This window comes from Pongo abelii, chromosome 2, assembly GCF_028885655.2.
Source record: "Pongo abelii isolate AG06213 chromosome 2, NHGRI_mPonAbe1-v2.0_pri, whole genome shotgun sequence".
Lineage (NCBI taxonomy): Eukaryota > Metazoa > Chordata > Mammalia > Primates > Hominidae > Pongo > Pongo abelii.
The window spans coordinates 160,222,558-160,250,168 of record NC_085928.1 but is presented as its reverse complement, the minus strand read 5'-3'; the positions used below and the strand labels follow the sequence as shown (position 1 = coordinate 160,250,168).

Below are 27,611 nucleotides of genomic sequence, written 5' to 3'. Positions count from 1 at the left end.
CACTGAAGCACAAGTAGACCGTAAGGCTTGAGAAGTAGCGTAAGGTCCAAGAGTATGGTAAGACTTGAGTGCCAGACTGATAGTGAGTCGTAAACACTGGTCGGGTTAAGAAGCCATTAAAAAGTAATGATAATAACTTTTATAATGCAAAATTTTGTAAGTATAGTTACCATATAAAGTGCTCTAATGTACATTTAATTCCACAAAGTAGGAGTTCCTTTCAAATCAGCTTAATAAAAGTTTATTTTCACAATGCTACAGAGGTAAGTCCCCAAACTTTACAATCCTCATTTGTTTCTCTCAAAAAGATCTCTTTTTTAAAAAAAGTCTTTAGAATACCACACCATGTTTAAAATCCTGTAAGCTATTTTTGAAATCTAAATTAAATTCTGAAAATGATAAAATGTTTGCCAGCCAATCAAAGTCCCAAACTAATTAACATTCAAAGTAAAAAAGAATCATCATTGGGATCTCATTATATTTTGATAGCTGTAAAGGCTGATTGACTCCTGTCATTAACAGTGTTAGTGTCATGAGCAAATAATATCACTTATATTCTAGAAAAGGAAATAAGCATATTTGTCTTGCACATCTTATACACTGAAGTATAAAACCATGTTTTACCAACTTTTTTTATTAATGTACCAAATAATTTCTTCCACAATGGCAACTGTGGTAAAAACCCCCATAGCATTAGCCAACCTGTTGGCATGTTCTATGGTCTAATTAATATAGTGCACAGACATTTATAAACTACACAGCCACAGTTATTTACAAGTAACTAATAAATATTGAAATGTTGGGAATACAACAAAACTACATTCTAAATAGTTTACTTTCCCTTTTTCCTTATATTATTACTTTTATATTCATTCTTCCCACTCATTTTTTCACTAGACTCTATTAAATTCAAGATTTAAATATGGCTAAGCATAAGACAAAAGAGATGAGTGTCAACAATATAGCTGAATTTTATCAGTGTCTAAGCCACTTAAAGCTATTCTCCAAAAGATAAGTTATTCAACCCAAGGCAAAAGAGATAGTTGGAACTGAATCTTAGGTTCTTTATATTTTTAACTGTCAGGTCCACAGGAACATCCAAGGCTCAAGTTTTGAATGTCTACATGTCATGAAGTTAACTATGGCACTAGTGGAATGTCGATTACTGAAGATGAACTCCTAGACACATTCAGCAAGACATTCAACTTGCAGAAGGCAGAGAATTTGGAGTGGTACACAATCAGATAACAAGGTTTCAAGCTCTAGTCAAAGACAAGATGATATTATATCTAAATAACAATTTCTAAGGAACTTGAATAACAATCTCTAAGGACTCTTGTCACTATATGAAGAACTTAAGTTTATGACTCCACACTCTTAATTAAAAGGACAGCCACTTAACCAATTTTCTGCAGTGAATTATTAGACTAACTTCCTAGCATCTGGAGATTACAGTATGTTCCACCTTGAAGCTATCACAATCAAGACCATTACCTGACATGCATTCAACAAATATTCGATGACAAACAAAGTGTAAGGTTAATTGTTATAGAAAGTTAGGTCTTCTAACACCTAAGTGTTAAGTGGACTCAATGTTGAATCTTTTTGAGTGCCAACATGACACTCAAAGGAAATGCTCATGGAACATTTCAGATTTCAGATTTGGGATGCCCAACTGGTAAGTATAATGCAAACTTTGAAAAAAGTATATTCCAAACTTTGAAAAAAATTATGAAATCTGAAATACTTCTTGTCCTAAGCATTTTTGGAAAAGGGATACTCAACCTGTACCTTATAACTTTTTCCTAAATCACTTTTGGCTCTACCACTTCTATTCCTATATGGAAGCTGAAGTATGTTATTACTGCTGTTACATGACTACTTTTCTACATTCTGGTTCTATTTCTGCTAAATTATTCTTACAGTTTTTATCAATTTAAGTTTTTTTAAAAACTGCCTTTTTAGAACTCTGAAACAGTATTTAAAAATTAAATTTAAAAAATTTTAAGTTTTGTTCATCATATACAATAAAATTCTGATATATGATGTTAGATAAATTATTAGTCAGGTAATTTCTGTTCACCTAGTATCAATGCTATAAAGAGGTTCAAGTGAACTTTCTTTAGTGAGATGAGTTTCAATGATCCTAAAGATGGTAAATGAACATTTGTGTATCTAAAGTGTGTACTCTTAAGAAATTATCCATAAATCAAAAACAAAAATTTAAGCAATTGTTAAATATAATGTTAACAGGTACATTGAACAATAAATTGAAACTTTTAAATTTAACTCATATCTGCTTAGTTTTTTATTTAGTTAAGTATAAAGGCCCAGTTAATTAATCAATTCATTAGATTGGTCAAGGCATGACACTTGAACTACACAATAGGATTTAAAAAGCAGTTGGTTTTTTTAGTAGTTCTCTGGTAATCATACGCACATACACACATACACAAAAATTTGTAGAGTACTCTGAATATAGGATTTCCCCCATAATCTTGCATCTGCTATATTTTGTAAACTATATAAACTGGACATGGCCAAATTAGAGATGTCTGATAAACTCTTATAAAGTATTTGGGAACTTCAACTGGATTCCCAAAGGATCAATTTTAAATTATAAAAAACAAATATTCATATAAAAGCACAACAGATTTAACAGACATCTTTGGAAAAAAAATCAAATTGTAACTCAATTTTCTACTTTTTCAAATACGACTAAGAAAAAAAGTTACAAGTAGTAATGTCTACCTTAAAAAAAAAAAACACACACACACATTAACTGGGTGATTTTGTGGGAGGTGGGGAAAGCTATACAGTATTATTGCACTCCATGAATGTGCAGAATTCCAAAATATGCCAGCACTGAAAAACTATCTTGCATTGAGGTTTTCCAAGAGGTACAACGAGCCTGCCAAGAAAGCATCTGGTCTGTACTAACAGCTTGCTGTCTTCAGTACAGGCCTTCATAATGTCAGTCACGCTGCTCTTGCAATGATCCCTTAATGCCTGAAAGATACACAGAAAAAGGAATATTTTATTGCAAAAATCACTCATAAAAACTCTTCAGAAAGTGAATTCACTGATCACAAAGAAAAAGTTAACTAATACCTCTCTATGTTCACACATTTGCCTATAAATTTTTTATCTTGAGTATGTTCAAAGAATTTGCATACTCTCAGGAACTAATTACTTGAAGGTAAGGACAAGAAGTATACACACCTCTAGCATAATATATCAACTCTGGCCATTAGGAATTTAGAGTAAAGAAAATAAGGTTACAGACCCAATCATTAAGCCTTGAAGATAAAATTACTAACAACCTGACTTTATTTTGGCAGGGCCGAACTCTCTTCATACACTTCAACATTTTAATGAAGAACAAATCCCTCCGTTTAATCTTAAATTGGAAACTCAAGTGATAATACATGTAATATTTACTAACTTGCTGAGTCATAAGAATCAACAGAAACCTATACATTAGCTATATTTTAAACAACTTACAAAGGAGTTTTCAGTGCTGATAGGTGGTGCTATGATCGATGGTGTGGGATTGAATCCATATGCACATTGAGCTTCATTTCATTGTCAAGAATTTGAACAAGTTGTTGCATGGATGGAAGGTGACCAGATTCCAGCTTAGACCACACAGGTACATCTATAAAAATAAATGGCACCGCCCCCCAAAAAATTAAAGATGATTTTATAATATGCATTCATCCCACTAATATTTATCATCTATGTACACAACTGGGATACAAAAGTAAGCAAAAAAGTACACTGCTTGCTCTTAGGGACTTTACATTCCAGTAGGGGAAATGTCAAAAGAACTACACAAATGGCTACAAAATTACAATTGTGTACTCAGAACTAAAACTAAAAGGCACTACTGTACTAGGAGGGACATATACACAAGGCTCTCCCTGTCTAGTCAGAGAAATAGTATCATTTAAATTGAGATCTAAAAGATAAAGAAAAATTACCAAGACAGAGTGGGGATTCATGATAGTAGAAAACCTTTGAGGGAGAGAACAGAAATGTAAAGACCAGAAAGTAGCTTGGCACGTGAAAATAAGAGAAAATCAGCATAGCTGAGAGAAATATAGAAGAGGAGTGATATAAGGGAGGATGGGAAGGTGGAAAGGATTAGACTGGGGTCAATAAACTGTAAAGGGACAGAAAGTAAACATTTTGGGCTAGGGAAGATACATAGTCTCTGCCACAGCTATTCAACTCTTGTAGCCTAAATGCAGCTGTAACAATACATAAACAAATGGACACGGCTGTGTTCTAATAAAGCTTTATTTACAAAACAAGCAGCAGAGGATATGGTCCGTAGGACCACAGCTTGCTAACCACTGAACTAGATCATGCAGAGCCTTTTGCAGATTAAATGTTCTGGTCTTTATCTTGAGAACAAAGTTACTTAATGAATTGGGAACACTCAAGCAGCAAGACAAAATTTGCATTAAAAAAGTTATTGTTTAGGCTGGGCGAGGTGGCTCACACCTGTAATCCCAGCACTTTGGGAGGTGGAGGCGGAGGAGATCAAGACCATCCTGGCTAACAGGGTGAAACTCCGTCTCTATTAAAAATACAAAAAATTAGCCAGGCGTGGTGGTGGGCGCCTGTAGTCCCAGCTACTCAGGAGGCTGAGGAGGAGAATGGCGTGAACCTGGGAGGCAGAGCTTGCAGTGAATCGAGATCGCACCACGGCACTCCAGCCTGGGCGACACAGCGAGACTCTGTCTCAAAAAAAAAAAAAGTTATTGTTTAGAACAGATATTGGTCAATTTTTCTGTAAGAAGGCAGATGGTAAATATTTTACACTTTATGGACCAAGAGACAAAAATCAAGAACATTATGTAGGTACTTATATAATATAAAGATAAATTTCTACAAATTTTTCATTGATGCAAACCAAAACTTTAGTTATAAGCACAGAAGTTGGAATTTCATATAGTTTCCATGTGTCATAAAACATTAGTTTTATTTTTTTTTTAACCAAAAAGTGTAAAAAACATTGTTAGCTCATAGGCCGTATTTGCCAACCCCTGGTTTAGAGAACGCAGAAGAGGGTAACAAGTTAATTGTGTCCTGGACTAGGGTGGTGGCAGTTAAGATGAACAGAAGGTAGATTTTTGAAATTTAGGAGGTGGAACTGAGAAGACTTGGTAATCCATTAAATAGGGGGACTAGGGAAGATGGTGATGTTATCATAGGTTTCTGGCATGGGCAACTGAGTAGACAAATGATGGTATCATTAAATAAATGAGAAATGTCAAAGGAGGAGCAAAGAGTTTACAGACATTATAGGAAGGAGAAGTAAGCAAGAGTTTATTTTAGAGTAGGTTATGTTTAAGATTCTTGAGCATAGCATTTTAGGAGAGAGATCGAGAGATATACATTCAGGGATATACAGTCATACAGATGTTATTTTAAAGCCATGGGCGTAGATAAAATTCACAGAGACAATCTGATAGAAGAATAGGGCCAACTCCTCAAGGAATTTGAAGGTGTGAAGTTCAAGCAGAGGTAAGGAGATTAAGTTGAGGGAGCGAATTTAAAAAAGAAGTTAAAATTTTCTAAATTCTTCTATCTCCTGAATTTTCAATTTCTTTCAAATACTTACTTTTATACAAACACTAAAGAAGTTTATCTTATTATAAAAGATAAAAGCTTGATACTCATTATAAATCATTTAAAATCGATCACAAAATGCAAACTATTCAGAACCTACCATTTAAAGTTATCTCAAATGCACCTGTTGACATACACTGGTTCTCAATCATGTTGCTCAAGAAGAAAACCATCATACATGCATAGACCTAAAAGAAAATATAATTAAGCACAACAGGCAAAGTCATTTTTGGTAAATGCTCTTTTTAATCTACTTTAAAAGTTCCCATAAAAACTATTACTGCTATTCCATATGTTCAGATAACATACATAGAGCAAAAGTAAACCAGTATTAATTTGCAGCTCCATACATGCTGAAGCACTTATAGATGATATTCATAATGTACACAGAATTTCTAAGAGATTTCATAATAGCCTTAATAAGTTAAACAAAAGAATATAAGCATAAGAGTTCACTTTACCATTTTTATAATATATGAATTCATGAGACTTGTGATGCAAAATTAGTAACTCCATATAATATTCAATACAACCTGTATATGTTTCAAACAAATCATTTTAAGTCAAACTAAGAAAGAAGTAGGTTAGAAAGCACAGGCATATTAAAGTATATTCATTCACCTTTCAAAGGCAAATCTATACTCTCTCCCAAAAGCGGCGAGGTGTTTCTTGTTGGACAGAAAATTTTACTTTAACAAAATCACAGGACTAAAAGTAGGATGCAGTGAGAATGCCAATTCACAGCAAGCTGTTTCAGAAAAATAAATCAAATGTTCACAGCAGATGAGAAAGAGCTTTCCCTACTGCCCCACAGGAGCTAGGTGGGGTTTGTTTTTATAGGAATTACTCTACCATTTGGGAATGTTAAGTCTATTTTCATGGGAACAATACACAAGGAAATGTCATAAAACCTACAAGGCAGAGATATATTTCAATTAGAGATACCACTTGAAGATATTTATATTAAGAAGTCCTGCCTGTTACTGGAAAGAAATGGTTCCCAAAGAAAAAGAAGTACAGCTATGCAGGAGTCTGCTAAAGGTATTCAGCCTAGAATTAAAGGACAAGATCAGATAGAAGACTCTAAAAAGGAAGACTTCATAAAAGGAAGCCTAAAAAAATCTAATCCATGAGAAAAATAAAAATTAGACCCATTTTAGACAGGACAGAGTAAGCCCTATAGAAACAATGATTTTAAGTAAAATAAATTAAAATAAGAGTAATCTAGAAAGAATGTATGTGGCAACAAGACCCTACAAACGAAAAGAGAAACAGCACAAAGTTCTTAAGTATATTTTTATTGTTTCTTTCAGGCAATTAGTCAAACAGATCCATAAACAGAACAGGCAAAGGACAAATAATTTAAAAAGAGAGAGAGGAGTTTTGATAAGAACAAGTTAATGGGAATTCCCTTTTTAATGTGAATCAACCCACTAATATGACATTAATTGGTTTAAAAGGCTTGCATTATGTATATATTATGTTTTGCTGGATATGATTTGACCTAAGTAATATAATCAAAATCAGATAACAAAGTATTTTGTGCCCAGGTTATACTAAACTAACACCTCCCTATCCCCCCAAAATAAAAAGGTTAAGACCTAATCATTCCTAATATATCAATATGGAAATGAAGATGAAGGGAGGTTAAGTGACTTCCCCAGAGATAAAACTGGTATAAATTAAAATAATACATGTTAACAGGTGAATCAATAACAAGTATTCAAAATAAGAAAATCTATTAGAATATTTCACTGACAACGTAAAAACCTACAGTTACCAAAGCTATTAAGTTACATACCTTATTTTCTTGGCCCCACTGCCAGATGCTAGGAGCTTGCATGCCAAAGAAAGCAAAAGGATCCTTGCCAACAATTATTAAGCCTATTAATACTAGTTTGAAGACTGACAGGAAAGATGCTATGTGTCTATCAAAAGAAAAGAAAGAAAATAATCAGAAGCCACAATTTCCAATCTACTTTAAAATTTAGTAATTCAAGTGTAATTCAAGTGTATGTAAAGATTTTCTAGACACCAAATCTAAAAGCTACTTATAGAAAAAGCAATTAAAGTTTATTGTGCAGTTTTAAAACAAAAATGTTTAATATATTTAAAATCACCTGAAAAATTAACCTACAAATTTATACAGAATTGGTCTTTAAAAATACTATTATTTTATGAAATACAGAATTTAATACCACTTTCTATAAAAATTTAGGATTGTTATTCTATTTCCACAATTAAAAATACACATGAAAACACATCTTTAGAAGGGTTGCCACCTCTGAAATGACCCTATTCCTTCTTACAGAAAAAGCCTTCTATATTGGGTCAAATAAACTTGTTATATATAAAACAGCATTCTCTGTATATTATTATAACCAACTAAGTAATTACAATAACTAAGGACAGCTAATTAAACCAATTCACAAACATTTATAAAGTCAAATACATTGTTTTCTTTTTAAGTTATTAAAATTTCTTACCTATATATTGGTTGAGGGAGGTAATTCTCTCCTTCAATGCGGATGTCTGGGTACCGCTGGCTAATAACCCGCATGTACTCCTCAAACACCCGCCTATAACCTCAGGAAACACTGCAGAAAAATAAGTGTTTCCATTAAGTCATTTAGCATATATCTAGATTTATTTTGTAGTTAGATAAAGCCTAAAAATTATCAAGATTACAAATTTTTCTCAAAATCAGTCACAAATTCATAATAATTGAACCAGGATGACAAATACATTGAGTTTTTTTTTAATACATTTCACATATTTCAGTTACCACCCCCTCAAATCCTTCCATTAAGACATTAAACTTTATATATGCCAGTAATGCAGCCTGATTTTTTTTAAGTTTAAAAAAAAAAGAACATTAAACTTTATAGATTTGGGTTACTGTTGGACAACAGCAAATACCTATTCACATTCAGCATACTTTGAGCTCTCACACAGATTTGGCCTTTTGGGGGGAGTATCAATTACTTGTATAAACAGTGAAATGAAAACAATTCTTCTTATTCATCTGAACTAGAGACTTTCAAATTTGGGACACAAGACTTTAAAAACAAAAAACAAAAAACAAAAAATCAAGGCATGAGAGAATGAAACTCTGGTTCTTATTCCCATTCTGCCCTTAACCAGGCAAACTTGTTTGCCGAAGCACAACAAAAGGAACTTAGACTTAGAACCCTTCTAACTCTAAAATTTGATTCTACTTTGCAAAGGAAAACGAAGATTGGGAACATAATTTTCAATAATATGGACAGAAAATCCATTACTCGGGAGATTAAAGTCTCTAAAGTCTCTAAGCAACTCACTTTCAGATAGATGTTGCCCCAGCAAAAAAAAAAAAAAAAAAAAGGAAATATGCCACCAGAGTGCATATGAGAGAAAAAAGAAGATGGTACATTTATATCAACAGAAGAGCTTACAAATTCAGGTAATATTGTTAAACACTAAAGTTCACTAAATTCTAAGTTAAGGAACAGATAATATCATAAGGTACCACTTGGTACAGAGGAAGCAGGGTCAGTAATTAAGTTACAGTAAAATCTGAGGTGCCAGCTTTGTCAATCAAGGAAAAAAAATGATAACCACTACTACCCAAGCCAAAGGAACAGCATGGAGTTTCTATCTGACAGGGTAAAATGGCAAAAAAATATTAGTAGATCTCAATTTAAGAAAACCTGTGTTTTTTTGGGGGGGTGTGGGGGAACGGTAAGTGAGAAATTCACCAGTCTTTCTTTACAGTGAATATTTCCTTTACATTTAGAATGAATGTCCCTTACAAGTCTAAATATTTTGCAAAGAGATACAAATCTCTACACTTAAGTGAACTTATGAATCTCCAAATACTATCCTTCACATCCACCTAATGTTTTATTATTACCATTGTTGTACTTTTTATTCTTTCTCACCACATGCTGGGCTTTTCTGAGTTCAAATTACTAATTTAATATAATTTCAAATTTACAGAAAAGTTGTAATAATAGTATAAAGATCTTACATAAACATTTCATCTAGATTCATCACATATTAATATTCTGCCACAATTGCTTTCTCTGCAAAAAATTTTATTAATCCTTTCTTTATACCAAAAAAGCAAAGGCAAATATAAAAAAAGTTTAATATTGCTTTTGTTTTACAAAAATAATCTAGATAACCTATAAGCCTAACTACCTTAAAACCAAGAAATGCCACCTGATATCAATGCCCAAGTTTGCACTGGTGTTTACAATGGAGTTGATTATCTAAAATAATTGTATCTTTCTAACTTTTAATGCAGTAATTTGAGAACTAGAGACTTGGTTAGTCAAAACTTGTATTTTATAGATGAAGGGGGGAAAAATGAAACCCAGAGAGATAACGCGACTTTTCCGAAGTTATGCATCCAATGTATTATTTCACTCACTCAAATATTTACTGAATGCCTATTTATTACATGGTAAGCACTGTAGTAGGCAGTGAGTATTTAGTGGTGAGTAACACAGATACGGTCCTGTCCTCACTGAGTGCCAGGGATGGGACCAGAACACAGTCTTTGTGATTTGGGGTCCTAGGCCCTTTCCACTAGACCCCAAATTTAACAATTAGATGATTCAAGAGCTATCCTTCATATGTCCAGGAAGTAAGTTCCCTTTGTCCAGAATGCCACCATCGGGTACCTATATAATTGGCCTCCTGGGTTTTTCCATGATGAAGATATAGAGATTCTTCTGAGAGGACCAAGCTTATGAGCCCCAAGAAGTCCCTTACGGGAAACCCTAAGAGACTCAACTAGAGATGTGCATATGCGCAGGCTGAACTAACAGTCAGATTCCCCCTGTAGTTACCCACTTTTCTGGCTAATGTGTTTAGAAGCATAAATCTACTTGGTTCATCAGGCCCTAAATCTTCAGTTAAGTCTTAGACCTTTGTGTGAAACTCCAAATAGAATTTAGCTAATAATCTCAGATTCCAAAAAGGACTTTAAAACTGAACTTTTCTTACTTCTGAAAAATAAAGCAGTTTATAAGACAGCCACAACATATTTTTAGACAAGTTTACTTATGCATATTCCTCCTTATATTTGCTTCCAGACTTGTGAAAACCAAGGAAAGCTTTTTCCTATATAATTGCTTTCCCTAAAATAATTTTTCTGTTGTGAAGCAGCAATCACTACTGCTAACAGATGTCTTCCAAAATGTAACATACCAAGGTGGACAAATGTTAAAGGTATACATGGTAAAGAGCTAGTAACCATCACCTCTACCATCTCACCCAGTTCTTTCAAATTATTCCACTCTTTTTGGGTCAATGAGTTAAAATTGCCTCTCCCAGTACACCTCCAAATAAATATATGAACATATTAAAAATGTTGCATCAGCTGCCTATCCTTCTGCCCCGGACTAAATGTCCTTAGGAATTAAACCTAACTCCTGAAAAGATATCTTTCTTTTTTTTTGAGACAGTCTCGCTCTGTTGCCCAGGCTAGCATGCAGTGGCGCGATCTCGGCTCACTGCAAACTCCGCCTCCCGCATTCAAGCAATTCACCTGCCTCAGTCTCCTGAATAGTTGGGATTACAGGCGCCCGCCACCGTGCCCAGCTAATTTTTTTTGTATTTTTAGTAGAGATGGGGTTTCACCATGTTGGCCAGGTTGGTCTTGAATTCCTGACCTCATGATCCACCCGCCTCGGCTTCCCAAAGTGCTAGGATTACAGGTGTGAGCCACCATGCCTAGCCGAAAAGAAATCTTTTTTTATTTTTTTTGAGACGGAGTCTCGCTCTGTCGCCCAGGCTGGAGTGCAGTGGCGCGATCTGGGCTCACTGCAAGCTCCGCCTCCCGGGTTCACGCCATTCTCCTGCCTCAGCCTCCCCAGTAGCTGGGACTACATGCACCCGCCACCACACCAGGCTAAGAAATCTTAAGTTTAAGTGCTATCACTTTGCAAATCCCTTTCTAGTAATACAGATATACCTTATTATATGGAATCAACTGTTGCAATTGCTTGATTTAAAATATTTTGGAAACAGTACTTTTCTAAAAGAAGATCTTGCTTACATATTAGATGATCTATGCAGAACAGAAAGGAAATTTCGAAAATACAGCAAAATCTCTTGTCCATGCTATTTCAAATTGATTTTGTGCTTTTTAAAGTCTATCATAGGCTGGGCATCATGGCTCACATCTGTAATCCCAGTACTTTGGGAGGCTGAGGCAGGAGGATCACTTGATCCCAGGAGTTCAAGACCAGCCTAGGCAATACAGTGAGACACCAGCTCTACAAACAAAAAGAAAAAATTAGCCAGGTATGGTACCACATATCTGAAGTACCAGCTACTCGGGAGGCTGAGGTGGGAGGATCATTTGAGTCTAAGAAGTCAAGGCTACAGAAAGCTGAGATCACACTACTGCATTCCAGCCTGGATGACAGAGCAGTATGTGTTCAGTGTCCTAATTCATAGTGCCAACCATCCCACTTTCACCTTCTCTATTACATTTGCTGCTAATTGGAGTCAAATGCCTACTTATATCAAACCTGGGCCCATCATAAACCCCAATCTCTCGCATCCTCATTAAAAGACAACATGAACAAGATCTCAGATATTTACTGTTACAAAATAAATACTAGTTTGTGGTTTCCTATTTTCACAATCTCTCCAATTCACTCTCTCGTTTGATTCACAATAGCCATCCACACATAGCACTGGGTCCCATTTACACAACGAGGCCTAATTCCTTGTCATAGCTGATGGTCCAGAAATACAAACCTGTAACAAGAAGATCCAAACAGAGTTCCTTCTCTAGAAATGAAGAACTGGGATTTTAAAGAGTTACTATCGGCCAGTGCAGTGCTGTAATCCTAGCACTTTGGGAGGCTGAGGCGGGTGGATCACCTGAGGTCAGGAGTTTGAGACCAGCCTGGCCAACATGGTGAAACCCTGTCTCTACTAAAAATATAAAAATTAGCAGGGCATGGTGGCGCGTGCCTGTAGTCCCAGCTACTTGGGAGGCTGAGGCATGAGAATCACTTCAACCCAGGAGGCGGAGGTTGCAGTGAGCCAATACCACACCACTGCACTCCTACACTCCAGCACTCCAGCCTGGGAGACAGTGAGACTGTCAAAAACCAAACCAAACCCAACCAAACCAAACAAAAACAGTTGCAAACACTTTGAATGAAGATAAAAAGCGTGCTTTTTTCTGTTGTTGTTGTTTTTTAAGTTGCAAAAACAACACTACACAAGTAGTAGCTTATCAGGTTAAGGAACTATATTATATGAGACCAAGTGATTTCTCTTACAGCTGCAGCACTCTTAGAGCATTACAGTGTCTACCAGTGTAGAAATACACACAAAATGAACCTAACGTGGCTTCTAAGACATGGAGGGTCCTGGCTTCTTTATTGGGTTTATTCAAATGTCACCTGAAATCATTCTACAACCAACAGGTAAAAGTACAAGATAAACAGGAAATAAGCAATCCTTCTGCCTCAGTCTCCTCAACAACTGGTACTATAGGCATGTGCCACCATGCCCAGCTATTTTTAAATTTTTTGTTGAGATGAGATCTCACTATGTTGCCCATGGTGGTTTCAAACTCCTGGCCTCAAGTGATCCTCCCTCTTTGGCCTCCCAAAGTGCTAGGATTATAGGCATGAGTTACCATGCCTTTCCGCAATTTGTTAAAGCAAAAAATTTTTTTTTCTTTTTTAGCATTTCCATCATTACTAAATAAGAGAAAAGATTTAAGACAAGTTATAAGAAACACAGGTTGGAAAGAGATGAGGAAAAAAAGGAACACAGACTGAGAGAAACAAATGCACTCTGAATATAATATTCCTTACATATCCAGCCTGCTTCTCTCAAAACAGTCCTCCAACTCAGCTCTGTTATTTGCTTTTTCTATTACAACTGGGCTTACCACCACATGCCCATAGCTGCCTTTCAACTATTATAATAATTGGTATGCTGCTTTCCACCTATCCTTCCTCCAATCAATTCAGCTGCCTGAGTGTAGATTCCATCATAGTATTCACCTGTGTAAAACCATTTCTCACTTTGGCTGGGTGCAGTGGCTCACGCCTGTAATCCCAGCACTTTCGGAGGCCAAGGCAGGAGGTGTATTGCTTGAGCTCAGGAGTTTGAAACCAGCCTGAGTAACATGGTGAAACCTCGTCTCTACAAGAAATACAAAAATTAGCTGGGCATGGTGGCATGCACCTGTAGTCCCAGCTACTTGAAAGTAGACATTCAAACAGCACTTGATTAATATTGACACAGGCCCACTTTATTCAAATGACAATGAATTATAGAATCAATTTTAACAAACGTTTTATAGAAGTATTTCTATGGTCTATATAATTTCAATTATTTTCCCACTCCAAGCCCTCTGTGAAACATCTCATAAATTCTAAATAAATAATATCTATTTCTTATAAAAATGATTTTAAGGTTCTTCCATCTTCTTACCTACTGGATTTTTGTTCTCTTACCTCTTTCCTATACCTATCAAGGTTCATCTTAATTACCCTGGCTTCTTCAAATATTCTTCCTAGCTGAACTAACCATGAAAGAGAAACCCTGGATCCTAGTTCTAGCTCTGTCACTAAATAAAAATCTTAGATAAACCTACAAAGTCTACTTTTTGTATTTTCATGTGTAAGATCCTTTCTAGCTCTAAATTCTAACTATTGCCTTCTAAAATCCTCCATCAAAAAAAAAAAAAACCCACCTCCATTTCTAATCACATCTGACCTGCTTTTCCAAGCAAGAAACTTCAGGTATATTTATTTTGACTAACATTTTAAATCTGACAAGCTAATCTGTAGCTTCTAAGAATTACTAATAGGAAGGATGTCCCTCACTTGAGCCTCCTCTCACTAGTCATCCCCCACCTGCCTCCATTTGCAGCTCCTAAGAATCTCCAACAGAATAGCCAGCTAACTCGAATAAAAGTTTTATATATCTATTTTCTTTGTACTTGTTAGCATTCTCATTTTATAATGTTTATTATAACAGCATCTATAAGCCCAATTTATCTTTTTCTGGCACTGTGGTGCCACTACTCAAAACTGTTCAATAGCACCTTACCTTCTCTTGATCCCAAAGCCTTGGATTAAAAAAAAAAATAAGCCTAAAGTGTACTGTCTCTTGATGAATGTGCTTTCTCCTGCATGTGCTTTCTCCTGTGGCCAGGGTGGCTTCACTACCATTCATCTTTTGCATCTTGTACAAAACCAGTAACATATCTATCTGTACCTGTAACTACTGCCAGTCTTCAAGAGCAGAAGAGCCATCTTGCAAAGATCCTCTCTCCAAAAAACCTGTGAATCAATCAAGTGGCCAACACACCATGTGTCGAGAATCTTAGGGAACCTAATGAGATGAATGCACCGTCATGTTAATTAACCTGAACCTCTCAATCATCTCTGGGTCTTTTTCTCTAAAAAAAAAAAAAACAAAAAAAAAAACACCAAAATGTTCCCATCTTCTGCATAATTTAGTGAAGAGAATGTCCCTAAAGGATTTAACCTTTGCTGCATCAGATTTTACAATTATCTTCCTTTATTCGCTTTTGTACAACTGCAATTTATATCACATAACACTCCACGAAACAAATCAAAAGATGTATTAAGATGTTTGTACTATGTCCACTCTTATTTTTTTTCAGAAAACTACCTTAAGACTAGTAAGTTATTACTAGGCAATGCTTTCCACGTATAACAAAGAAACATGCTTTAACAGTGATTTAAAATTTTAACAAGTATGTTGTGCTATGGTTTGAATATGTCCTACAAAAAGCATAGGATGAAAATAATCCTAATGCAACACTGTTGGGAGGCAGGGTCTAATGGGAGGTGAGGCTGCAAGTTCAATCACCTGTTTTTGCTTGCCCTCTCTTTGACCTTCCAGCATGAGCTGACTCAGCAAGAAGGCCCTCACCAACTGCCAGCACCTTGACAGTGGACTTCCCAGCTCCAGAACTATGAGAAAGAAACTTTTCTTTATAAATTACCTTGTCTGTGATATTCTATTATAGCAACACCAAACTGTGACAGTTTTTTATGTCTAATTCTGCTCAAAAATCTTTAAATCTTTCGGACTCTTTCATCTTCAAGAAGGTACAGTAAAAATGTGAATAATGCCAAGAACTCTAACTTAGATCTTGAAAAATAGATTAGCTGGAGTTTGTGTGTGGGTAGGGATTCTGTCTAGTCACAAACAATCTTAATGAGAAATATAAAGTATCTTTTAAAAACTCTGCTTCAGAAACATGACTTTTTGGTTTTAGATAATATGTCTAATTAAAAGAATAAAAGCTAAAACAAAATGAACTTTGGAAGTTAGTGCAGAATATAACAAAAGTGGCTTTTTAACTATGGGCAAAATAAGAAGACGGACAAAATAGGCTTACCAGCAGTTTCAACTCTTATTTCTGTTCTGACTCACCAACAGGGGAAACAACATTAAGATTTATCAGATACCTATGTCCTTGAACAAACTAGCTAGCTAGCTATATTCTTATTAAACCGTCAAGACAATCCTGTGAAGTTCTATCATGCCCACTTTATAAATGAGCAAATAGACTCAGACAGGTTAACTTGTTTTAGTCATATAACTAATAGGTGGCAGATCCAGAATATGAATCGAAATTATGTCAGACCACCCAAATTACGTGACACCAAAATCTAATTATCCTCAAAGGATATGTCTTAACATTAGAAAGAATGACCAACATTAAAAAATATATATATAGCCAGGCGTGGTGGCTCACACCTGTAATCCCAGCACTTTGGGAGGCCGAAGAGGGCCAATCACTTAGGGTCAGGAGTTTGAGACCAGCCTGATAAACATGCCAAAACCCTGTCTCTACTAAAAATACAAAAATTAGCTGGGCGCGGTGGCGGGCACCTGTAATCCCAGCTACTCAGGAGGCTGAGGCAGGAGAATCGCTTGAGCCGGGAGGCGGAGGTTACGGTGAGCCAAGATTGCGCCACCGGACTCCAGCCTGGGCGACAGAGCGAGATTCTGTCTCAAAAAAAAAAAAAAAAAAAAAAAGCTGAAGACCCCATGTGACAGTGAGATGGGTCGCCACTCCAGGAGACGCTCGACTCTGCGTCCCGGCCCTCGGTACTGTCCACTGTTTTGGCGCCAGCAGCAGCAGGCCCAGTTGGTGTTCTGCCATGCAGCTAACTTGGTGTGCAGAGTGAATTGCCGCCGACGGAGCGGCCAGGAGAGTGGGGATTTCTGTCAGCGCCAGTACCCCGGAGCTCGGAGACATGAATGGCTTCTCGCCTGATGCGGTGAGCCGCAGTGGGGATGCGGCAGCCGCAGTGGCCGCTGTGGTCGCCAGTGCCTTGTCCGGGAAATCGGGGCTGAGGGGCCGGGCGCAGGGGCGGTCTCAGCGGCTGGGCCCCCGGGGGCGGCCAGGCCGGGCTCCTGGCAACTGTGCTGCCTGCGGACGACGGTGAGCGGTGCGGTCGGGCGGCAGGCAACGCCAGCTTCAGCAAGAGGATCCAGAAGAGGATATCCCAGAAGGTGAAGATCGAGCTGGATAAGAGCGCAGGCATCTTTACATATGTGATTATCATAAAAACTTAATTCAGAGTATTCGAAACAGAAGAGAAAAGGGAGTGATGATGATGGAGGTGATACACCTGTTCAAGATTTTGATACCCCAGAGGTTGATTTATACCAATTACAAGTAAATACACTTAGGAGATACAAAAGACACTTAAAGCCACCAACCAGACCAGGACTTAATAAAGCACAACTTGTTGAGATAGTTGGTTGCCACTTTAGGTCTATTCCAGTGAGTGAAAAAGACACCTTAACATATTTCAACTGATCAGTGAAGAATAACAAGAACAAATCAGATCTCAAGGTTGATAGTGGTGTTCACTAGATGTGGAATTGAGACTAAAAACTTGGATGTTAACACTGTTTACCGCTTTTTTCACGTGTAGAAATGTTCTTTGTGTATTTTTTCTGCAAAAGATTTTCTGATTTTATTTTGTTTCTGACTCTAATAATTAGTTGGAAACTCATGTAAAATGAGCTTTCCTAAATTAAAAACTATTTTAAATAAAGGTTATTACTATTAAAAAAGAAAACAAAAACAAATACACACACACACACACACACACACACACACACACACACACACACGACTCATGATGCAATAGTACTGTGGCAAGACCATTAAATACAGAGTCAGGAAATCAGCTCTCTCACTAACCAACAAGACAATGGTCAAGTCCATTAACCTGCTTTTGTCACAGTATCCACACCTGTACAATGAGTAGGATAACACCTGCAATACACAGGTAGTTCTCAGAGTACTCAAGAGATAAGGCATGTAAAAGTGACACATGTATGTAGGTAGGTTATCACCATTATTAGAAAAATGTTAACAGCATTTGGATACTTTAAATGTTAGTAAAACATTTTTTAGTCTCCTTTCCTGAAGGAGTTCACAATCTAATTTCAGAGAGACAAATTCACAGCAAACCCTGGGGAACAATTATAAGGTAATGCAGAAGCAAGCCCAGAAAGCAGTGCACAAACTACTAACAAAAATTAAAGAGCAAGGAGAGAAAGAACAATAATTTCACTGGTGTATCTTTCTATCACACTTCTCTTAGGTCATCAATTATGTATATTCTATCCTTTCCTTCTCTCTACCAGCAAAATTGAAAATAATGAAACATGAACCCAGTCTAATAGACTGATTGAAATGTTAAGACTGTTTTTGGCTACTAAGATGCAAACTTGAAGAAAAACCAAACACAGTGACATCCTGAATTTGTAGTGCTGAGATAACCAAATCAAATCAACCATAAGTAGTTCTGCTTAATGACACAACTACTTATCAAATGAACACCTTGTCAAAATGAAAAGAAAAGGGTACCTTTATACCTAATGAAAAGACTGTCTTGCTTATGGTACAATTGCTAGGTTTCATAATGCCAAACTATGACAAAATTAGTTAAGCTACCTTCAAAAGTAAGCACTGTAATGTGACAATAGAGACCAATCATAAGTAAAACCGTTGGGCTCCATTTTCATTCACATAACTCCTAGGAATCTTTGATATCATTCACTCTGTTCCTCATTTTTTTCTACCAGCCAAAATTACCTTTTAAAACATTAAACTAATGAAATTCTCTAATGTAATGTAATTTTGGTACATAGCCCCTATCAAATTCTTACTCAAATTCTGAAATCACAAAAATTCACAAAAATAAATCATACCAAACACTGACACTTTAACCAACAACCTAATGACAAAATCTAGGAAAAAATTATATTAATTATAAGGTAGACAGAAAGGTCAAGATTAAGAAAAATTACCTAAACTCTGCTTCAGGAAAATTCCTATCTGAAAGCTCACAGATCTAAGGCTCATCCCAAAGGGAGAACCAAATAGCTGGTCAACTTCAGTGAAGTAAGATACTATCCATGCTCCCATTCCCAACTTTCTATATCCCGACAGAGGATGTGTTAAAAAGAAAGAAAACGCCAAGGCTGGGCAAGGGGGCTCCTGGCTGTAATCGCGACACTTTGGAAGGCTGAGGCAGGACTGCTTGAGCCCAGGAGTTCAAGACCAGCTTTGCCAACATGGTGAAACCTCCTCTCCACAAAAAAATACAAAAATTGGCCAGGCACGTAGTGCACGCCTGTAATCCCAGCTACTTGGAAGGCTGAGGTGGGAGAATGACTTGAGCCTGGGCAGTCGAGGCTACAGTGAGCAATGACTGCACCACTGCACTCCAGCCTGCGTGACAGAGTGAGACCCAGTCTCAAAAAAAGAAAAAGAAAACATCAACAGAATAAGTAGCAAGGGTGTGTCAGAGTTTCAGGGCAGCAGGAAAAGGACTAGCAGTAGCACAGAGAATTCTGGAAGTTTATAGTCCCACCTGTAGAGGCACGGAGGCCAGGCCGAAAAGTTACTGATGGTGCAGTATATTCAAAACTTAAGTTTTACCCTCAACAACTTAAACAAAGGAACATACCTCAAAATAGTAAGAGCCATCTCTGACAAACCCATAACCAATATCATACTGAATGGGCAAAAGTTGAAAGCATTCCCCCTAAGAATTGGAACAAAACAAGGATGTCTACTCTCATCACTCCTATTCAACATAATACTACAAGTCCTAGGCAGAACAATCAGGTGAGAGAAAGAAATAAAAGTCATCCAAATGGGAAAAGAGGAAATCAAATTATCTGTCTTTGTTGATGATTTCTTTTCTTTTCTTTTCCCTCCCTCCCTCCCTCCCTCCCTTCCTTCCTTTCTTTTTTTTTTTTTTTTTGAGACAGAGTCTCACTCTGTTACCCAGGCTGGAATGCAGTGGCACGATCCTGGCTCACTGCAGCCTCTGTCTCTCAGGTTCAAGCAATTCTCTTGCCTCAGCCTCCCGAGTAGCTGGGATTACAGGCATGCATCACCATGCCCGGTTAATTTTTGTATTTTTATTTTTAGTACAGACAAGGTTTCACCATGTTGTCCAGGCTGGTCTCAAACTTCTGAGCTCAAGCGATCCTCCCACGTTGGTCTCCCGAAGTGTGGAGATACAGGCGTGAGCCACCGCGACCAGTCTACTGTTGATGTATAATTTTATACCTAGAAAACCCTACAGATTCTGCCAAAAGGCTCCCAAATCAGATAAATTACTTCAGTCAAGTTTCAGCATATGAAAATCAGTAGCATCAGTTGTGATGGCATGCACTTTGTAGTCCTAGCTACTCCAGGGATGAGGCTGGAGGATCAACTGAGCCCAGGTGTTGAGGCTGCAGTAAGCTGTGATTGCGCCACTTAACTAATTTTGTTATAGTTTGACATTATAAAACCTAGCAACTCCAGCCTGGGCAACAGAACAAGACCCTGTCTCAAAAAAAAAAAAAAAAAAAAAAAAAAAAAAAAAAGCAGCATTTCTATACAACAGTAACGTTCAAGTGGAAAAAACAAATAAAAAATGCAATCCCATTTATGATAACCACAAAAGACATAAAATACCTAGGAATACATCTAATCAAGGAGATGGAAGACTCTACAAGGAGAACTACAAAACACTGCTGAAAGAAATCATAGATGACACAAACAAATGGAAAAACATTCCATGTTCATGGATTCTAAGTGTCAACATCACTAAAATGTCCAGACTGCCCAAAGGAATCTTAAAGACTCAACACAATTCTTATCAACTTACCAACATCATTTTTCATGGAATTAGAAAAAACTATTCTAAAATTCATATAGAACTAAGAAAGACCCCAAACTGCCAAAGCAATCCTATACTACAAAGCTATAGTAACCAAAACAACATGGTACTGGTACAAAAATAGACACGTAGAACAATGGAACAGAACAGAGAACCCAGAAATAAAGCCACACACCTACAACCAACAATGGGGAAAGGACCTCCTAATCAATAAATGGTGCTGGGAAAACTGGCTAATCATATGCAAAGAATGAAACTGGACCCCTACCTCTCACCATATGCCAAAATCAACTCAAGATGGATTAAAGATTTAAATGTAAGACCTCAAACTATAAAAATCTTAGAAGAAAACCTAGGAAATACTCTTCTGGACACTGGCCTAGGCAAAGAATTTATGACTAAATCCTCAAAAGCAACTGTAGAACCAGAGGGCTCCAACTACACCCTTAAGTGACAAAGAAAGAAAAGATAAACATGTATATACATGCTTTCACTTTTTTACTTTACACCTCTTAACAGCACAAAATAAAATAACAGGATATCAGAGGTAAACGGGAATGCAATCATCCTTGTTTTACAGGTGAACATCTTCATTTTACAAATGAATAAACTGAGAGCTAAAGAGATTAAATACCGGACCAGACACAGTGGCTCATATCTGTAATCCCAACACTTTGGGAGGCCTAGGTGGGCAGATCTCTTGAGGCCAGGAGTTCGAAACCGGCCTGGCCAACACAGTGAAACCCCATCTCTACAAAAAATACAAAAAGTAGCTGGGCACGGTGATCCACACAAGTAATCCCAGCTACTCAGGTGGCTGAGGCAGGACAATCGCTTGAACCTGGTAGGTGGAGGTTGCAGTGAGCCGAGATCGTGCCACTGCACCCCAGCCTGGAGGACACAGCAAGGCTCTGTCTCAAAAAAAAACAAAAAACAAATAAACAAGAGAGAGATTAAATACTGTATCTAGTGTCATTCAGAGAAGAGGCACATACAATAAGAATCTGGGCCTCTAAACTGCTAGTCCAGTATATGAGCAATTTCCCAGTTAACTGTACTAATCAAAATTTAGGGGTTATCTTGGTATTTCTAAATAATATACTCAACTCAATTGTCCAGCATTTGCCTTAATGGCAAACTGTTAGGAAATTATGTTTCAATTTTCTGTAAAAGGATATAAAACCTTTAAGATCATTCAGTCATGTTTACCTATATCTAAAAGCTTTGAACTAAGTACTTAATTCATTATTAAGTGGAAACAACTATTATGTGCAAGGTGTTCAATTAGATGCTGCAGCTATTTTTTTAAATGGTAACACTCTACTACTACTAATCTGCTATCTACACCAACTTCTTACTACTCGTTTATTTCATTGATACCAATAAGCATAATTTTCCATATTTAGCATCTCTAATTTTTCTTTTTTTAAAATTAGAGACAAAGTCTCGCTATGTTGCCCAGGCTGGTCTTGAACTCCTGGCTGCAAGCGATCCTCCCACCTCAGCCTCCTGAGTAGCTGGAATTTACAGGTGTAAGCCACTAAACGTGGCTATATGTAGCATCTCTATAAATTAAAAAACCAATAACAAACAAACAAAAAAAGCCACAGGATTTATCTTATTCATTAGTGTGTCCATTTAAATGGCAGTATTTTTTTCTTCTAAATGGCATATAAAATCATGGTACATCTTACAATCCATTACGTATTTTAGGTTTGATGTAATAAAGTAACTGTTAATTTAAGTTTTTGAGTTTCAGTTATCATGGCTATTTTGGAGATAAAAATTTCTTTGTGGGGGTTTTCCCCCAGCTACTATGTCCTTAGTCTTCAAAAATCAGGATTCCTTCCCTCCCACCAAAAACATTCATAAAACTTGTTATTTTAATTATCATTCCAGTGAATGGTGTAGCATTACCACAGAACTCAGGAATCATCTTTGACATCTTTGACATCTCTCACTTCATGCCACCTCTCTTTCCCCACAAACATACAATTCATCATCAAGAGCTGTTAAATTTACCACATAAAGATCTCTCAAATACATCTCTTTCTATTTCTACCGCCTCCTTACTTTTCCAAGTTCCATCATCTCTTGCCTGGACAACTCCAAAAGCCGCCCTAAATGGTTTCCCATCAATTCTTTGTCTCCTGGAATGTCTTTTCCACAAGGAAACCAAACGGTCTTTGTTAAGCACGGCCTGCCAGACCCTCAAGCTCTTAACGGCACCTTCTTTTAGGTCTCTGAGGTCAGTATGCTTAGGCTTCTCTGGTAAAACTGTGGTCTTTCCTACTATAAGTACACTGAACGTGTTATTCCCATTGCCTGGAAAGTTCTCGCCAAATAAACCTTATCCTTCGAATCTCAGTTCAAAGTTCATTTCCTCATGGAAACCTTCTCTGATCCCAACTAGGTATCTCTCATACCACCACATAATCTTTCTTCACAGCACTAACACAAATTGAATTTTATGTGTGTGGTCAGTCCATGGATTAATGGCTGCATCTGCTCTTGCCTGTGAAGTCCATGAGAGCACTGAATTGAATTCTCTGCAGGAAGCAAAGTGCCTGCACAGAGTAAGTGCTCCAATATCTGTTGAATATGCAAATATCAAGTCTACAGTAACCAACATGATCTCTGTAACTCACAATTTCTCCAATTCAGCATTTTACTACTAATCTTGATGAGTATCAACATCCAAATCAACCTTAGGTCTTTATTTTCTTGCTGTCATACTATGAAAGCCAAGGCTGAGTAGTTGTAAATTTAAATAAAAATCTGTTTTGGTAACAGTTGTTTCATTTACCTCTTAAAACTACATTTAGAAGTTGGCTGTCCTAAAATTACAGCAGTGGATTCTCAAACTAACAAAACTTTGAAAATCCCGCCATATTCTACTTATGTTTTGAAATCTCAATTTCATTTAATCTACTATTCTCAGCAATTCAGTTGTCAAATGTTCAAGTAAATATTAACTGTAAAGGGTTGTAGCCAATAATCTCTTTAAACTGCAACTAATTAAATGCTGTAGATCTGATTACATGTTAAATCACATATACGGCGAAAGTAAAGTATGTATGACAAACATCATGCCTAAGAGTAACTATCAATACAAATTTATAAAAATCAATAAAAGGAAAACACGAAAAGGGAATTTCAGCCCGGGGCAGTGGCTCAAACCTGTAATCCTAGCACTTTGGGACGCCAAGGTGGGTAGGTCACTTTGAGGTCAGGAGTTCAAGATCAGCCTGGCCAACATAGTGAAACCCCATCTCCACTAAAAATACAAAAATTAGCCAGGTGTGGTGGTGCACACCTGCAGTCCCAGCTACTCAGGAGGCTGAGGCATGAGAATCTCTTGAGCCCAGGAGGCAGAGGTTGCAGTCAGCTGAGATCACATCACTGCACTCCAGCTTGGGTGACAGAGCAACACTCTGTCTCAAAAACAATGGAATTTTAAGCTCTGATTAGAGAACTTCCTTTTTCTATGTTAAATGTTAAACGTCCAAATAAGCGGAATAAATTTTTTTCCAAGTATGAAGCCAATATAATCAAAAGTATCTAATTATATTGCACAATCGACATAAACTACAGACTCAGATACACAAGTAATACTGTGCCAGTCTGGTAGGCTTCTTGAGATGATCACATCTTTAGCATGCTTAATTCCTGGCATATAGTAGGTATTACACACAGCCTGGGCAACGTGGCAAGACCCGGTCTCTAAAAAAAATACGAAAATTAGCCAGGCGTGGTGGTGTGCGTCTGCAGTCCCAGCTACTTGGGAGGCTGTGGTGGGAGGATCATCAGAGCTCAGGAAGTCAAGGCTCCGTGATCATGCCATTGCACTCCAGCCTGGTGACACAGCGAGACTCTGTCTCAGCAAAAAAAAAAAACAAAAAAAAACAGGAAGAAAGCAAAAAAAACAGGAATAGGAAACTCTGTCTTAAGCTACTCTACAAGCTTGATCTCTCAGCACTATGTTGCTATTTTGTTGACTAACATTTGCAAAAGTGGTACAATTACCAGGTGATATATTGAGGTATAGTTATTTTTGATAAAGTACTCATGATCAATATAAGGGGAAAAAGTCAGTGGAAATGAAGGTAAAATAGTTCTCTTTTGATGGTTAGCAGTGGTAATTAATGAAAAACTGCATTTTATAATAATGACTTCAAATGGAATTTTAAAATTCTTATGTTTATCCTCAAATGTATTAGCTTCCTGTCCTTTCTCAAACAAACTTGCAAATTAATGTCCACAAGATTCTAGCAAAACCAGAAACCCAATATTCACTTTACCATAAACAGATTAACTCTGGGGGAAAAAAGCAACAAACAAGCTAAGTTGATCTGTATTTGGTGGGTCTTATTAATAATTTCCCATCTACAGATTAAACAAAAAATGATCTCCGGTGGATAGTGTCAGAAAAATAAAAATAAAAATAATTTTAAAAATGGAAGCATTTTTGTTATATAACATGCTCAGGGTGACTGTAAAAGAAAATTATTAGACTTTTGGGACAGGTCTGTACTTAAAAACAAAGAAAAACAAAGTATCAAAAGTTCAACTGAAGTACTTACTACTTTTTTTTAAAGTTTAATTTGAAGGACTGAATGCCCTTCCCTACGTTTGTTTACACATTTTGAAAACCTTGCTATGAATAGCCTTGGTGGAAGATACACCTGGTAAATTATTGTGACAAGTGTTCCAAAAAAAGCAAAAGTAAAAGGGGTATTTTGGAAAAGCAAAAATGCAACCAAGAGATAAAAGTAGGATACAGAAAAATTATATAATTTGAAAATTGCAGTTTTTTAACTACTTAAATCTGTAAGTATCACAACCCTTAACAATCTTTAGGTTGGTAAAATGATTACCACCTTCTAATTTAAAAATTAAGGAAAAAAGTTAATGGTTAAACCATTCTCCCATTTGCAGTATTACATGAAAGATGATATATTCCAGGCACATAGTACACTGTACAGGGAGGTTTTTTTTTTTGAGACAGAGTTTTGCTCTTGTTGCCCAGGCTGGAGTGCAATGGCGCGATCTCGGCTCACCGCAACCTCCGCTTCCCGGGTTCAAGCGATTCTCCTGACTCAGCCTCCCAAGTAGTTGGGATTACAGGCATGCGCCACCACGCCAGGCTAATTTTTGTATTTTTAGTAGAGCCGGGGTTTCTTCATGTTGGTCAGGCTGGTCTCGAACTCCCGACCTCGGGTGATCCGCCAGCCTCGGCCTCCCAAAGTGCTGGGATTACAGGCGTGAGCCAGCGCGCCCGGCCTTGTTTGTTTTTAATCAGGAAAAATTGTAATGTTTTTAGTTTTCACTCAAAAAATAAAGTCTCACCATCTTATTTTCTAACTCAAACATCACCTTAAGCCGATTTTTAAAAATTATTTTAAAGATTTGCTTGGTCTTCAGTGAGTTAAGTAAAAAGCTAGTTGGAGAAGTAGAAAATCAAAACTTCAATATACTAATACATGAAGTTCTTAAAAGAAGGTTTTGAATGAATGATGTCCAACACCAACATTCCAATGTATCAAGACTCTGATGATTTACTAATCTGGCTATCCTGGGATGGTCAGTTTATCCTGAGAAAATGTCATCTTTGGAGGTGTAAGATTCTCATTTCTATAATTTTACAATTTTGGTGTTTTTTCCCCAATCTTCAGAGCCTTTCAATCCCCACCCGCAACCCCACTTACCGTATAAAATGCATCATTGCCCTGCTTCTAACGATTAGGTTAAAAACAAAATCATTTAAAGAACACTGTCGAAAACTGCCGAGATCTGCTGAATACACAAGACAACTGAAAGGCAGAACGAGATGCCAGAGCAGGCAACTCCTGGGAGGCAGGTGAGGGGGGAATGCGAGCGAACTGTCAATGTTTAGAACAACGTGCTCCTTTTCTGACACTTTGGAAATGTCAAACAGAACCAGCATCCCCAGACCTCCCCTCCACCCGCTCCAGCTGTCAGACGCCCCATTCGCAAACTCAACAGTCCCCCCAGCAAGTCCAGGAGAAAAACGGCGTCTGTCACTCCCGGATCCTCTCCAACGACCCGAATTAACCTTCATCTAGCCAGGCAGCGAAGCCGTCCGGCATTACCCCGGAAAAGAGGGCAGAAAAAGTGAACTGACAAACGCTTGGCGCTCCTCCGCCGACGCGGCGCCTACTCATCCCCATCTCCGCAGGCAGCCGGGGTGGCTATGGCGTGACGCCGCCGACCGGTCCTCCGTACTAACAGGTGTCCCCGTCTTCGCCTTTCAGCGTTTAACCTTCTCGCGCCCTCCTTCCCCATTCCCACTGTTCTAGGAGGCAAAAAACAAGTGAGCAGTTGTACCTGGAAAAGGAGGGCGACCTGACCGCGCTAAGAAGGGCCCGCGAGAAGGCTGGCTGTGGAAGGGCGCCGGCACCTTTCTACGAGGCCAGCGAAGATGCAGCCATCTAGGCCGCGAAGCCGGGGCCTCGCGTAGCCAATGGCGACGAGTAGAGGCGCGGCGGGGTGGCCGGGGCCCAGTACACATACTCACCAAATCTGGAACTTGAGGAGCGGCCCCGTGGCGTACTGCATCTTTAATCTCTTGCTGGGCACGCCGCCCAGATTGGCCGAGGCCTCGCTCCGGACCATCGCTGACGCCGCCACTAGGAGAAGCAGCAAAAGCCTCATCTTAAATGAGCCAGCCACTTCGGCCGCCCTCAGACAGACTGCAGCCAGCCCGAAACCCAGGCGCGGGCTGCTCCCCACTGCGCA

General features: G+C 37.7%; 1 protein-coding gene and 1 pseudogene across 1 annotated transcript; one reads left to right on the top strand and one right to left on the bottom strand.

Moving 5' to 3' along the window:
* Positions 1-214: 214 nt before the first annotated feature.
* On the bottom strand, positions 215-27,611 carry SELENOT (selenoprotein T). The gene is given in 6 exon segments (NM_001199993.1): positions 215-3,009; positions 3,505-3,658; positions 5,741-5,828; positions 7,442-7,568; positions 8,127-8,237; positions 27,391-27,611. Coding segments are annotated over 5 exon segments (588 nt in total). The 5' UTR covers positions 27,528-27,611; the 3' UTR covers positions 215-3,009; positions 3,505-3,533.
* Positions 16,908-17,533, top strand: LOC100443470 (histone deacetylase complex subunit SAP30-like; annotated as a pseudogene).